Consider the following 14,942-nt stretch of genomic DNA (forward strand, 5'->3'; position numbering starts at 1 on the left):
GTCTCACCATCAGCTGGCTTTCCTGTCCGAAATCTGTCCCGGAATCCTTCCACAGTGAATCTAAATCGCTTTAACAAAGCAGCTTTCACCTTTGCGTAGTTGGCTGCATCGGTCGGCGTCAGCCTACCGTACACACTGAGCGCTTCACCACTCAAGCAGGTACTCAAAGCAGTTGCCCATTGATGTTCCGGCCAATTCTGGCTCTTCGCAATCGTCTCAAATCGGTGAAGGTACGCGTCAAGGTCGTCCTTCCTTTCATCAAACGCTACGAGCAGCTTGCTTGGGTTCAAGCGGAAGCCGTGATCTTCCCGTTCGCTGCTTTCAACTCTAGCTTGGACGGGAGTTTCACTTCGCTGTTGCAAACGGAGCCGCTCGAGTTCCATCTCGTGCTGCCGCTGCCGCTCCCTTTCCTCTCTTTCTTCTCTCGCCCTCTCAGCGGCCAGCTTCTCTCTCTCCAACTCAGCTGCTTTTTCTTCCTTGGCCCTCTCTGCCGCCAACCTCTCTCTCTCCACCGCCTCTTTCTCCTTCTGGCTTACCCATTTCCGTAGTTCGGCGCCGGAAAGACCCATCTTCTCACCAAGCGCAACTAACTTTTCGAGATCCATTGTGTCTCGCAACTCGCAAATAAAACCTTGCCGCGTGCAAAAAGTATCTGCCTAAATCAGTCTATCGGAACACTCCCCTGCACTCGTTAACGAGAACACTGAACAACACACAAAATCGTTCTGATAGCACTATCAACAACTCGAGGCTCTTTCTCACTACTTTGGACACACTGTGCACCAAAAGGTCCTGTCGCGGACGCCAGATTAATTGTCACACCTGTCCCGTTATTAGGGAGGCGATCGCCGGGCTAATTCCAAGAGCCGAAGTATGGGCCCCCCGAACCGCACCACGAAAGCGTGGACAATTCAGAAGTGGTCCTTATTGGTGCGCCAGCGGACGCCCGCTGTGGCTTAAAGAACAAGTCAGAGCCGAGAGTTGATAAACAAACAAATTATATTCTCAATAATGGCAGATCGAAAACAATACACAAAAATGCACACTCCACACTAGTTACATACAATATGTCACCAATCAAACCAATCAATCAACGTACTACACAATACAATCAGCCACACTTGAAACAACGGACACAGACAACAATACGCACCACAATGCAGTCGCATGCATTGAACATCCAAGACACTTAAGGACTAAAGAGATAGAAAACCTATTCAGTCCAAAGTCCTTGGAACAAAAGTCTGAATGATACTCTTCCGAGGATCACTCACTCAAAGTCCCGCGTTGTTGTCGTTCCGCAGCTCTCGAAGTTTCTCTTCCAGGAAACTTCCCGTCTTCAATTGGCCACTCTTCAAACTTCAACTTCTTCGCCCGAAGACGTCGGCTTCACACACGCAGCTGTTGCCACGCGTCCTCGCTCAATAGCGGTAAACCCACGCTCTTGCCTGTAGCTCGAGCCGTCCCTACGGACCAAAACTTCGCCGACTACACGGCGGAATCTCTACGCACTCTGGCGCTCACTTCCGTCTCCTCCTGTTCTGTCACTACGGGCAGAACCTTCGCCGACTCCACGGCGGAATCCCTACGCGCTCCGGCGCTAACTTTCCGTCTTCTCCTGATTTCTCGTCTCGGCCGCTCGATTAAATACTTTCCGCGCCACCTTCCAGAACGTTCTCCTCATTTCGTCGGCGCGATGCGCAGCGAAGGCTGGGGAGAGGCACGAGACGGTTCGACTGCCCTCTCCGGAGAATGATTCACTCGGTCTGACCCCGCCTCCTTCGTTCTAGAAAAATCGCGGCCTTGCTGGGCCGCCGATGTGGGGTGAGGAGGTTCGTCTGCGAAGCCATGCTTCTGCGGGGAGAGCGCGCGCCCGGGAGCCTTGGATGTTTGCTTTCTTTTTTTTTTTTACCTCGCAGCGTTTTTCCCGCCCGTTGTCGCAAGGATTTGGCGGCGCGCTCTTGTTTAGCGCTCGTTCTGTGACAGGCGCATAGGTATCGATTTGTATGGACCACTCCCTCTGACGTCCACTGGCAACCGCTGGACCATCGTCGCCTTAGATCATTTAACGCGATACGCCAAAACCGACTCTCTCCCTGCGGCTACTGTGCGTGATGTTGCGTCCTTCCTACTACATCGATTCATACTGCGCCAAGGTCCACCCCAGGAGCTTCTCAGCGATCGAGGCCGTGTCTTCTTGTCAGAAGTCGTCGACACCATTCTCACTGAGTGTCTTTCTGTCCATCGCAAAACTACTGCTTACCACCCGCAGACGAATGGCCTGACCGAACGCTTTAACCGCACTCTCGGCGACATGCTGTCGATGTACGTCGCCGCCAACCACACGAATTGGGATACCATACTGCCCTTCGTCACCTACGCCTACAACACCGCCCCTCAAAGCACGACTGATTTTTCACCTTTTTGCTGTACGGAAGGCACCCGCCACACCATCGACACGATACTCCCGTACACGCCGGATCCATCTGATTGTACACCTATTTCCGTGGCCGCCAGGCTTGCTGAAGAGTGTCGCGAGCTTGCGAAGAATTTTACGACGCATGAGCAAGAGCGGCAGAAGAGTATTCGTGATGGCTCCGCCACTTCTGAGCCAACGTTCCTTCTTGGTTCCCTTGTATGGCTCTCAATCCCGACCTCTGTAGCTGGCCTTTCTTCCAAACTATATATACTCCCGAAATATGAAGGTCCCTACCGTGTGATCGAGCGCACACCTCCGGTCAACTATCTTATCGAGCCAATTGAACAATCTTCGGACATGCGCCACCGTGGGCGCGACATAGTCAACGTGGAGCGCCTGAAGGCTTACTATGACCCGCTCGTAGTGACAAGCTGTTAGGTCGCCAGGCGGCTCCCTCTTCGACCCCGGGGTAATTGTAGAGAAGCCGCCGAACACTGAAATGGGTCGAACTCTCAAGTGCTTACTAGTGGGTCTGCCCAAAAAGAACGCCGCTCGCGCAGAGAGTCCGTGCTTGGCTGTTACTGTCGCCATTGTGTAGACTCGCTGTGTGCCGGCTAATAAACGCCATAACAATACATATATATATATATATATATATATAGTTTAGCGAGTTAGTGGAGGAAAATCGAGCATGATGTGTGAATTAGGGGGAGCCAAAGAAGGAGAGGGGCCGATATAGAAAGGTATCTCTCTCTCAGGCGCCTGGCCAGAAATGTTTTCATGGATAAGGGTGGGCCCGGTGGAAGAGGCAGAAGGGGTCAAACACTGTTAATGCATGTTGTACGTGTGGTTGTGTATTAAAAATGCAATATTTTGGAAAATTCTAGCGACGGGGGCTAGTGAACGGGTTCTTTGATGTGCATTTGAAGTTTAGCAGGCGGGGGTTCTTCAGAGTGCGCATCGATTGAGATGTCAAGCGGTAATGGAGCCCACGTCCCTGAGCTCAGCAGCAGGAGGGCACGACACCTTACATGCTTATATATCAACACTCTTTATTTCAAACGCATTCAGTGTCGGTTAAATAATAGAAAGACGAATCGCTTGTTCAGAAAGTTGGTGTTGCCAACGTCACAGGCAAACTGACAAACCCGCTGCAACGACGCGATGCCACAAAAGCACGCGACACGAATCGTATGCCCACGAAATGCACACGACTACAAAACCTAAACGACGTCATTCCACAATAGAAAGCCTGGCTGAAGCCAGAGAACGTTCTTAGTTGACTTATTGGCATCACAGTTTCCTAAAATTACCTATATAACTATAATTATATGTTATTATAATTAACATATACTTAACTTATATTAACATATAAATTAACTATATGGCGCTGCGATCGGTCAGCCACTAAGGTCCCTAGATGAAACAAGGTAGCGTCACTCATTGTTCTCGAGCCGTCCTCCTCACTCCCTCGATTACTTCTCTTTTTCTCTGCCATCCGCGTCTGTAATTAATGCATTACTTGCACGTGATCTTGCAAATGGCTGGTGGTGTTATTTATTATTATGCAAATGTTCAAAACGAGTACGCATGCGCATATGGCTCCAGCCGGATTCTCGCCGTGACCAAAGACAAAATCGTAGCCAGTGTAGAGGTCACCACCCTTCAGTCATTTAGTTCGGCTGCCACTAGCAGGTGGCGCCCCTGAGATTGTATATATAACTTGACCGCGGCAAATAAGCAAAGGGGGCCAGTTAAAAAGCAAGTGAGGGAAACAGAGACGCTCATGTGGAAAGAGAGGATGGAAAAGAAGGGATCGCTGGGAATCTACAAGGCAAGCAAACAAGAGATCCGGAAAGAGAACTTTTATGACAACAATAAAGGTAGTGCGTTGCTCTTTGAGGCGCGGGCTGGCTGCTTGAGAACTCTAACTTACAGGAGCAAATATTCGTCACAGGATGAGACATGTGTTGGATGTGGCATAAATAAACAATCGACCACATAGTCATGGAATGTCAAAAGATTCAGCCGGATAGAAATGGGGGGAAGGTAACACTTACTGAGGCGCTGGGCTTCGCGGTTGATGGAAGCATTAACTGGTCAGCAGTAGGTATTACTAAGCAGCGGCTGGAGTATTGGTGGAGGAAAAGCAGAGAAGTCGATAAAATAACATCCCAGCCAAGAGTAGCGGCTGGGCAAAATTAAAAAGGCATCCGAGTTGAGGGACAGAATTTAAACTCGAACTATTAAGGTAGGCTAGATGGCGCATGCCGTCACCCCGATTCAAAGGGGAGGCCTTTAATCATCATCATCATCATCATATTCTGCCCCGAATAAAGTGGGAGGCCCCTTTTTCGTTAGCTGAGCAGCTGTCGGGCGTATCGTCTCTCTCCGCTCGTGCTCCGCCACGCTGGCGCGGCACCAGCCACAAGACATGGTGTCAGAAGTGGCTGCGTAACGCCCCCTCATCGCGAACTCGCCCGTACCGCACGACGATGGCGCCGAAAAAGCTCAGCCTCAACCTCCAGCCGCCCGCACCGTTCGACTTTGTGAACCCGGGAACCTGGCCAGCATGGCTCAGCCGCTACGAGGACTACGCCGTCGTTTCCGGCCTGACTCAAGCATCCGGCGACATGCAGGTACGCTCGTTGTTGTACTGCATGGGGCCGGAGGCCCGCCCACTTCTTGAGACGTTCTCGCTCGACACCGCATCACTCGCCTCATTTCAAGCGGTTGCCGCCAGCTTCACCGACCACTTCGTGCATCCGGTGAATGAACTGTACGAGTCGTCGCGTTTTCACCGGCGTGTTCAGTTACCCGACGAGAGCGTCGACGCCTACTACGCCGAACTGTGTAGAATGGTGAAGCGGTGCAACTATCCGTCAGCTGAGGTGGAGCAAAGGCTTGTACGCGATAGATTCGTCGTCGGCCTCCGCGACTCGCGCCTTTCGGACCAGCTTTGCCGGAACGCGAAGTTGACGCTCAAAGAAGCACGGATGCAGGCCCGTCAATCAGAAGACGCCGACAAAGAAAAAACGTTGCCTCAAAACTGCGCAGAGCGCTCCCGCGAGCTACACCTCGACGCCGTACGAGATAAGAAGTTCGCCTCTCGCCGCCGCAACTACGATAAGCGGCCTTCGCCCCCGCGGAAAGCAGAGCGCTCCTGCCAGCCGTCAACATGTGAATTCTGCGGCCGCGCGCCACATCCACGTTCTAACTGCCCTGCTCGAAACTCCGTCTGCAACTCCTGCAAAAAGAAAGGACACTTTGCGGAAGTGTGCCGCGCGCGGCAGGCAAAACAGGAGCTCGGCTCCATTCAGCTACACGCTGTCGGGACGCTCGCCGCGGCAAAGTTCGTCGACATCACCGTTGACAACTACACAGCGCAGTTCAAGGTCGATTCCGGAGCCGAGGTGTCCGCCGTTCCGAGCGACTTCCCTGCATTGCCGGCCAAGCTCGACCCCGTCAACAGCCTGCTCACCGGACCTGGCGGTCAGCCGCTGCGCGTGCTGGGTTCGTAGATGGCAAGACTTCGGTGGCACGGGAAAATGAGCTCTCAGCGCTTGTACGTGATCCAGTCTCTCACCGTACCTCTTCTTGGACTGCCGGCGCTTCAAGCTCTGGAAGTTGTAAAGTTTCTCGACGAACTTCAGACTCCGAAAGCAACATTGCGTGCTGAGCTCTTCCAGGGATTGGGCACCCTCAAGGACGAGTACACTATCCTTCTGAGACCTGACGCCGTACCCTTCTCCCCAAGTGTGCCTCGCAGGATTCCCATCCCGCTACGCGGGGTCGTCCGTCACGAGCTTGACAAACTAGAGGAAGGAGGCGTGATCCGCAGGGTCGACAACCCAACCCCGTGGTGCTCTGGTCTCGTTGTAGTACGGAAAGCCGATGGTTTCTACCGGCTGTGCGTTGACTTGACTCGGCTGAACAAGGTTGTCCTTCGGGAACGCCACATCCTACCAACTGTAGAGCAAGTCCTTGGCCTCCTTGGCGACGCAACAGTTTTCTCCAAGCTGGATGCAACAGCCAGTTTTCATCAGGTTAAACTATCTGCAGACTCCCAAGAGCCCACAACGTTCATCACCCCATTTGGCCGATACTGCTTCTGCCGGCTCCCCTTAGGCATCACCTCCACGCCGGAGTACTTCCAAAAACAGATGGCCAGGATCCTGGAGGGCCAGGAAGGAGTCGCCAATATGATAGACGACATTCTGGTCTTTGGGCGCACCCGCGAGGAGCACGATGCCAGACTGAACCAGGTGCTGTCTCGCCTTGCAAAAGCAGGCATCACGTTGAACCAAGACAAGTGTCGTTTTGGTGTCTCCGAAGTCTCCTTCCTAGGAGTCATCGTTTCAGCACAAGGCATCAGGCCAAGTCCAGACAAGGTCGAAGCAATCAAAGCCACGGAGGCTCCAACAGACATCGCAGGTGTCCGGCGACTGCTCGGAATGGTGAACCATCTTGCCCGGTTTTTGCCTTGCATCTCAGAGGTCACAGCTCCCATCAGAGCACTTCTAAACAAGTCTGCGACTTGGGTGTGGCAGCATGAACAAAATGCTGCATTCGAGAAAATCAAGGAACTCCTGACATCAGACCGTTGCATGGCCAAGTACCATCCATCATACGCCACCACAGTTTTGGCTGACGCAAGCTCATTCGGACTGGGCGCAGTCTTGCTGCAGACACAGCCCTCTGGAGAACGCCGCCCAGTTGCGTTTGCTTCGAGATCAATGACCGAGACAGAGCAGCGTTACAGTCAGACAGAAAAGGAAGCGTTGGCAACAACATGGGCTATCCAACGGTTTGACGAATTCGTCCGCGGCATCACCTTCGATGTTGAGACAGATGACCTACCACTCGTTTCTCTTTTCGGCAAGATGGAGCTGGACATGCTGCCGCCTCACATACAGAGGCTCAGGTTAAAGACCATGAGATACCAGTTCCGAATGCTCCACGTGCCAGGAAAGCTGTTAGCTACGGCAGATACCTTGTCACGCATCACCCAAAAGTCGTCCCTTCCCCTGGACACCGTGCCACGAATTGTTTGCAGCTCAAGTGGTCAGCGGCATGTCAGAAGCCGCCTTGCCACTAAGCCCAGAGGACGTGCGACAAGCACAAGAGTCCGATGGCGAATGCAGAGCCCTCACCTCCTTCTGCCAGAATGGTTGGCCACAGAAGTCCAAACTGCCACTGCACCTCTCCCAGTATGCCTCAGCAGCAGATGAGCTCTCTGTCTGCGACGGTGTTTTACTGAAAGGTGCCAGAATGGTCATCCCGCATTCTCTTCGGCCGGCTGTTTTGACACTGTTGCACGAAGGACACCAAGGCATCAACAGGACGAAAGCTCTCGCTAGAGAGTCCATTTGGTGGCCTGGCATTTCGGCAGACATTACCTCTCTGGTAACTAACTGCGAGCAATGTGCTTCCACTCGGGTGAACCTTGCAGAGCCCCTGGTCTCCACGGTCCTACCTGGACGTCCCTGGGAACTTGTCGGCGTGGACCTGTTCCACCTCCGCAGCCAGACATTCATCTTGGTGGTGGACTACCACTCCAGGTACCCTGAAGTTGTAACCTTGCGGAGCACAACGGCTCAGGCAGTCATCGACGTTCTCAAAAGCATCTTTGCCCGGCATGGGATTCCGTGAGAAGTCAGATCAGACAACGGTCCACCGTTCTCTTCACGCGAGTTTGCAGCATTGGCGGCATCTTACGGCTTTGACCACGTCACCAGCAGCCCGCACTATGCGCAATCGAACGGAGAGGCGGAGAAAATGGTCAGGACCATCAAGGAGTTGTTTCGGAAAGCAACAGACCCTCATCTGGCCTTGCTCAGCTACCGGGACACCCCCGGAGTCGATGGCTTCAGCCCGGCCCAGCTCTTGATGGGACGACAACTTCGAACCAAAGTGCCGAAACAGGACTCCCAGTTATGTCCTCACTGGCCGTCGAGGAAAGACGTGAGGAGAAAAGATGCAGCCTACAAGCAGAAACAGGCCGCTGACTTTAACAGGCATCGGAGAGCTCAAGATCTGTCATCGCTCCGAACAGGCCAGTGTGTCTGGGTACGACCTGATCAGGTCAAAGCTACAGTGCTTAGCCCAGCACGCCGACCACGAAGTTATGTCGTGGAAACGGAGCAGGGTAGCGTCCTACAGCGCAACCGGCGTCACCTAGTGCCTTTTGCACCTCCTGCGCCAAGGGTGGAACCACCGCCGTCTGAGGAGCAGGAGCCACAGCGAACACTGCCTCCTCTGGAACCCCAGCGAACTACTACAGTGCAACCACCCAATTCCCTTGGACTGCCCCCTGCAGACAATGACCGCAGTGATGGTGTGACACGAACACGTAGTGGCCGCCGTGTTGTGCCTCCGAACCGCCTGAACTTGTGATGTGCAGTGTCTGGCGTCTTCCGTCTGGTCTTCAAGGGGGGAGATGTAGAGGTCGCCACCCTTCAGTCATTTAGTTCGGCTGCCACTAGCAGGTGGCGCCCCTGAGATTGTATATATTCTGCCCCGAATAAAGTGGGAGGCCCCTTTTTCGTTAGCTGAGCAGCTGTCGGGCGTATCGTCTCTCTCCGCTCGTGCTCCGCCACGCTGGCGCGGCACCAGCCACAAGACAGCCAGAACATAAATTGAAGAGGAGGAGCGTTTCGGTGTGCGCTAAGTCGACCAAGGTTGTTTCGCCATGCTCGTTCAATGCAACATCTGCGTTTTTCAGCAATGCTGCGTTGCCGTAAACAACAGAAAATGGTTTCGCTCTCTTCAACTTACCTCGTGCTTTCCGAGACGAAGCGCACCATGAAGTGCAACTATGAACCATTTCACGCGAATGCTTTCATGCAACTCCGTCAACGTATGTCGACGCGGATCTGCGAAGCGAGTTCACTTGTCGGTTTTTATTGAAACGCCAGGCGCGCGTCTAATGCGTGTCTAGTGCATGCCAGTTGGTACAAATACATGTTGGTATGCACGTATACAGAGCAGCTGTAGGTTGTAATCAACGCACCTTCAGAAACATTTCACTCTTGACCAGTTCCCGTTTGAGCCGAAACGCACTGCTTCGAGACACCTCACCAGTAGAACTCTAACTTTTCAGGAAGTTCCCAGCACCGCATCAGAATCACTTGGCATCACGATTGTCCAAATGGGCACATTTAAAAAAAAACGTCATCGCTAAAAACGTTGGCTGGACGAGTGTTCGTACCAGTCTGGTCATAGTTTTTTTTTTTGCGTGTGCACAAGCCGGTTGTAATCAATCGTCACAACGTCACGCCCTGTGGCCACTTACAGGATCCAGCAAGAAGCACGTTCACTGTGTCACAGCACGAACAAAACACAATCGGAGAAGTGGACTAGTTGGAACTGGACGAAACACCGCGGCCGTGGAACTAAAATGTACTACGCGAGACGCCATGGCTAGTGGTGTAAAGTATAGAACTGCACAACGTTGCCGGTTGAGTAACGCACATCCCGCTTGCTCTTGTGTTGTGCCGTTTATGTTCATAAAGGTAACTGTTTATTCTACGTCTTATTTCGTTCCATTTTGTTTCATTTACATCTATTCACCGTAGCAACGGAACCCAAACATTCGCTTTTGGATGAAAGTTTTAAACCTCCTAGGGGACGCTTCAGGAACATAGGCGAAGAGGAAAGGGAAAGGTGTCGCTACCTTGGAATTTTGTTTTATCTAGGGACCTTATCAGCAACTATAGAAATGATGGGTTGTAACTTGTACACAATTTTGCATAGTCGTCATGAAGCTCCGAATTTACTTATGGTTTTGTTTATTGCTGTGTTTTGATTTTGTTTAAAATAAAAGAATGGACCGTTGTGAACTTCGTGAGCCGATTTGAATTGGTGAGTCTGAAAAGTTGAATATAGTGAAGCGTAACTTCTACACCTTTACTAAACTTCGTGTTGCATCGGGGTTGGCTGGCCGGGAAGGCACAAACAACACTTAGTGTTGCGGCAAAGTGAATTCACGTCACATCACAATGGGCACTGAAAGTCCGATGGACATCAATCGGACTCGAGTTTGGGACATACAAACGTCCGATGGAGATCTCCAGAAATCCGCCAGCTGTATACTAGGGTCGTTCGTCGCACCATTGTGCGCAAGAAAATTGACCATCCATCCAATGTCCGATGTGTGCCAACAACCGTCCATTATGACTCAGGAGAGACATAGAGTTAGCCCTTTCAGCACGTGCACTGAACGTACGTGGGAATTAACGGGCGTTCATCGGCCATGCCTTGCCTTATGGGGTTTCACGATATTTTTCGTGCTGGGGCCCCGAACACTTCGCGTACGTGAGCCCTTGTGCGGCGGTTAGTGCAAAGGAATGTGAGATCGTGCGCACACAGGCAACCTGAAGTATGCGCGACACTAAATATCTCTAATAGAACGGTCGTCCACGCCACACGACATTGGCCGAGGGTGCCGCGTTTCATGAACACTGTTGCACTCCACTGCACTGACGGCCACATTAGCAGGCACCGTCCGAAGGCCCAGTGTCTTGCACAAACAGCAATGAAGGAAAAGCTCAATACAAGAAAAAAGTTAGTCAACTGTATACGCTTGATTTACAACAAGTACGACAGATTTCCAATTAAGAAAGTGAGAAAATGCTGCGTGTAATTACAGACAACAATCAATCGCAACTGCGCTCGCAGGCGCGGTGCCTACAGTAGAAACGTTGCCCTTCGTCAGTGACAGGGCGCCATAGTAGTAAGCATATATCCTTGCCTAGAAGTATGTCGGCTTGTCGCGCTCACACGCACACGAGAAATTTCCACCACCACCAACAACAACATGATCCAAAACAGGTAGAGTCGGCCTTGCTTACGATACGCACTAGCGTGCGCTTCATAGTTCCGCGTTCGACCAATATTGATTGATTTGATTGATTGATATATGGGGTTATATTACCCCGAAAAACACTTTTCATTTTTCCTCAGTAAAATACCCCTCCATACAAATTTGGGGGGGTGGGGACTAGGAGCCAAAGAAGCATTTTATTCCACAATAAAATGGCCCTTTGACGTCACCTTTAGTCAACATGCCTGAAAATGACATGAGTGCTACAAACGCATTGCATACACATCAGACTAAAAGAGCGTAAAAGCACCCTAAGTGAAGATCGAGCATCTACCATCATAGACCATTGCCACGAGTGCGGCTGCTCCTTCTATTTTAAACACACAATGATCCTTACATTGTACAGACAGCAGCTAGCCAGAGAAGCCTTCCATATCGAAAGGAAAGGGGAGTCATATGTCAGCAGGCCGTCAATGAACTTTAGTGACCATGAATTTGATTATTTAACACTTGAAATAGATGACGCATCTATAAAAAAAAGAAAAAGAGCAAAAACTATGGACCCGTTTTTTTGTGCATTTTTAGTTTGGCATTTTTTCGGCTACCTGGTGGCGGCAAGCCCCGGTACTTATTATTGTCTCTTTTCCCATAAAATTTCTCAGTTGAAAGACAGCGCTACTCCTGTACGCTTCTTTTCTTCTGTCTCTCCCGTGCGCACAGAATTTTACGAATCATGAATTCATTCATTCGTTGGTTGATTCATTGCTTTGGCTGTCACTGCTTACTTTGTTTTAACCAGCCTTTTGTTGGTGCGGAACTCGTAAGAGACATTCACACAGCCCCAATGTTTCTGGAACTTTCTCTGCCTTTCATTTGTTAAAGGATAAAATGGCAGCACAACTTTCTTTTGCAGTTCTTTTCATAATGCCTGTTACAAGAAAAGCTATTTGAACAGGCAGCATCTCAACTCTTCTTCTTAACCAGATTGAGCACGGAGGCTTTCAAGGATGACTTATGCTCGCTTAGCCTTACTTGGTTTCCCTTTAGCAACAGTAGATGCTTAGTGCCACGGCTTCCGTGAATAAATTTCTCTAAACGAAATGTCTGGAGAACATCACCACCTAGTTTCCTTCATCACTTGGCCACAACCAGGACAGCTTACTGCTCTCCCATAGTAGAGTGCGTGTAGTGCTCCAAAGCGGTCACACTCGTCTAAACACACTCATTGAGCGTGAGGTCCACGGGACAGCTTTATGTTCTTCTATAGTAGAGTACCAAGTACTCTTATCCGCGAACAACTTTTTTCGAACACATCCTTCATTATGTAACGTAGCCTGGTGTGTTGTCAATAGTTGAGTACAAAGCACTTGAAATTTTGTTGAACACCGTTTCTAAGCAGACAAGCCAGTATGTTGCATAGACCCCGTTACCATGTGTTTGTAGAGTCTCCGTAGAGCAACTATGACGTCCCACGGTAGAATGATTATTTCGATATCAGCTATAGTGATACTATCGGCTGATTTTTGCCGCTGCCGTCATGTGCAAGGTGTGTGTGTTTGTGTCATTCCATATCACGTGTACTCGGTCAATTTCCGAACATCTCCGATCACGCTAAAAAAATCGTGCAGGTATATGTGAAGGTGAGAGGCACTTATCTCGAGGCGTTAAAAAACATTGTTGCCTAGAGGGCACTTCAAAAATACAAGTGAGACTGTCATGCGAAAGAATTTATATATTATTATTGGTTTGAGTTGTTAATAGGAAAAAATTTTTTTCTTAATCCTAAGGTGCTACGTTTTTATTACTATGATAGTTTATTTACTTGTCTTTTCATTTTCTTTCTTTCTGGCTTTGGTGAAAAAATGAAATATGTTGTACGTTTACAGTTTCTTAAAGGCACAATTTTTTCTGCCAATAATATATTTACAATTTCTACTTTAAATAATCGTATATTAAATTATTATCATACTTCACGAGCAAATGAAGCGAAAACATTGCCAAAATAATGTGGCAAGGTTAGAAAAAAGAGCAGCTTGACTCGTATTGTGGCTTAATTTTTGCAATGTCAAGGCAAAAATCCGGCTTTTACATTGTTGCATAGTATATTTTGTCAGTGAGAGAAGTAGAAAGTTTCAAAAGAGTAGATTTTGTAATTAGGGAGAACAAATTTTTCAAACTGAACAACCACAAGGTTGTATGAGGCCCGTCTTTGCTTTACCTTCACTACATAGCACGTCAGCGCGAGGTTGCAGCGGGGGCTTTTTGGCAGTGCATAATCCATGTCGTATAACACGAAGTCACTTGTTTTAGCAATATTTCTATAGTGAATGTCAATAAAGGGCAGTAGTGCTTTCTCTACAGAACAGTATCTCCCCGCTAGGACCATCAAAGGGCAGGTTATATTGAACAGCTTTTCAGTCCCAAAGTGGCAGAATAATAATGCAGTCGGTGGCCTGCATTACAGTACTGAGGCATTGTGATTGGCTTCTGATAATACACATAGTCTTAACAATAATTACCGACATAATTGAAGTATTTTCCATATAAGCTGTTTATATGAGGCTTCAGGTACAGGCCGATGCATCATCATCCTAATCTGTAAGAAAGGAGACATCAAGGACTTGAAAAATCGCATGTCGATCAGCTTACAGACCATTCTCTAAAAACTATTTACAAAAGTAATGGCTAATAGAATTAAGGTGACATGAGAGTTCAATCAACCAAAGGACCAAGCAGGATATCGTACAGGCTACTCCACAATAGCTCATATTTATACTACAAATCAGGCAATAGAGAAATGCACGAAATACAACCAACCCCTATACATAGCTTTCATAGATTACAAGAAGGCATTTGACTCAGTCGAGACATCAGCAGTGATTCAGACACTAAGGAATCGGGACATTGATGAATCCTACATAAACATACTGAACGAAATCTACAGTGGATCCGCAGCCATAGTTATCCATAAAGAACGCGACAGAATCCCAATAAAAAAGGGTGTAAGGCAGAGAGACACGATCTCTCCAATGCTATTCACTGCATGTTTACAGGCTTTCAGGGCCCTAGAATGGCAAAAGTCAGGGATATGAGTTAATAGAGAGTATCTTAGTAACCTGCAATTTGCTGATGGCATTGCCTTGATAAGTAACTCAGGGAAAGAATGAAAGCGCATGATTACGGAACTGGACACAGAAAGCAGGAGAATAGGTATGAAAATTAATATGCACAAAACTAAAGTCATGTGCAACTGCCTCGACATAAAATAGCACTTTGCGATAGGTGGAGAGACGCTGGAAGTTGTAAAGGAATATGTAACCGCGAGCCGAACTATGGGAGTGAAATAACTAGAAGAATAAGGATGGGATGGATCCCATTCAGCAAGCATTCTAAAATCATGAATGGTAATCTGCCACTAACCCTCAAGAGGAAAGTATATAACAGCTGAATCTTGACAGTACTTACCTACGGAGGAGAAACCTGGAGGTTTCTCCTCCAGGTTTCTCCTCCGTAGAAGAAGGAAAAGAAGGTTCAGCCTAAATTGAAGACGACGCAGCAAGCGATAAAAAGGAAAATGATAGGTGTAACCTTCAGATGCAAGAAGAGAGCACAGCGGGCCAAGGAAGAAACCGGGGTTAAGGATATAGTTGAAATCAAAAAGAAATAAACATCGGCCGGGCACGTAACACCTAGGCAGGA

The 14,942-nt window shown here is 49.2% G+C and overlaps 2 protein-coding genes across 2 annotated transcripts; both read left to right on the plus strand.

The window, feature by feature from the left end:
• The first annotated feature begins 4,625 nt into the window (after positions 1-4,625).
• On the plus strand, positions 4,626-5,940 carry LOC142791685 (uncharacterized). The gene has a single exon (XM_075885523.1). It carries the CDS (start codon positions 4,687-4,689, stop codon positions 5,938-5,940), a length of 1,254 nt encoding a protein of 417 aa, XP_075741638.1. The 5' UTR covers positions 4,626-4,686.
• A 2,257-nt stretch (positions 5,941-8,197) lies between these two features.
• Positions 8,198-10,260, plus strand: LOC142791686 (uncharacterized). Its single transcript, XM_075885524.1, has one exon. The coding sequence runs from the start codon at positions 8,198-8,200 to the stop codon at positions 8,813-8,815; it is 618 nt and encodes a 205-aa protein (XP_075741639.1). The 3' UTR covers positions 8,816-10,260.
• The last annotated feature ends 4,682 nt before the right edge of the window (positions 10,261-14,942 follow it).

The sequence above is a fragment of the Rhipicephalus microplus genome, unplaced genomic scaffold (genome assembly GCF_043290135.1).
Source record: "Rhipicephalus microplus isolate Deutch F79 unplaced genomic scaffold, USDA_Rmic scaffold_182, whole genome shotgun sequence".
NCBI lineage: Eukaryota > Metazoa > Arthropoda > Arachnida > Ixodida > Ixodidae > Rhipicephalus > Rhipicephalus microplus.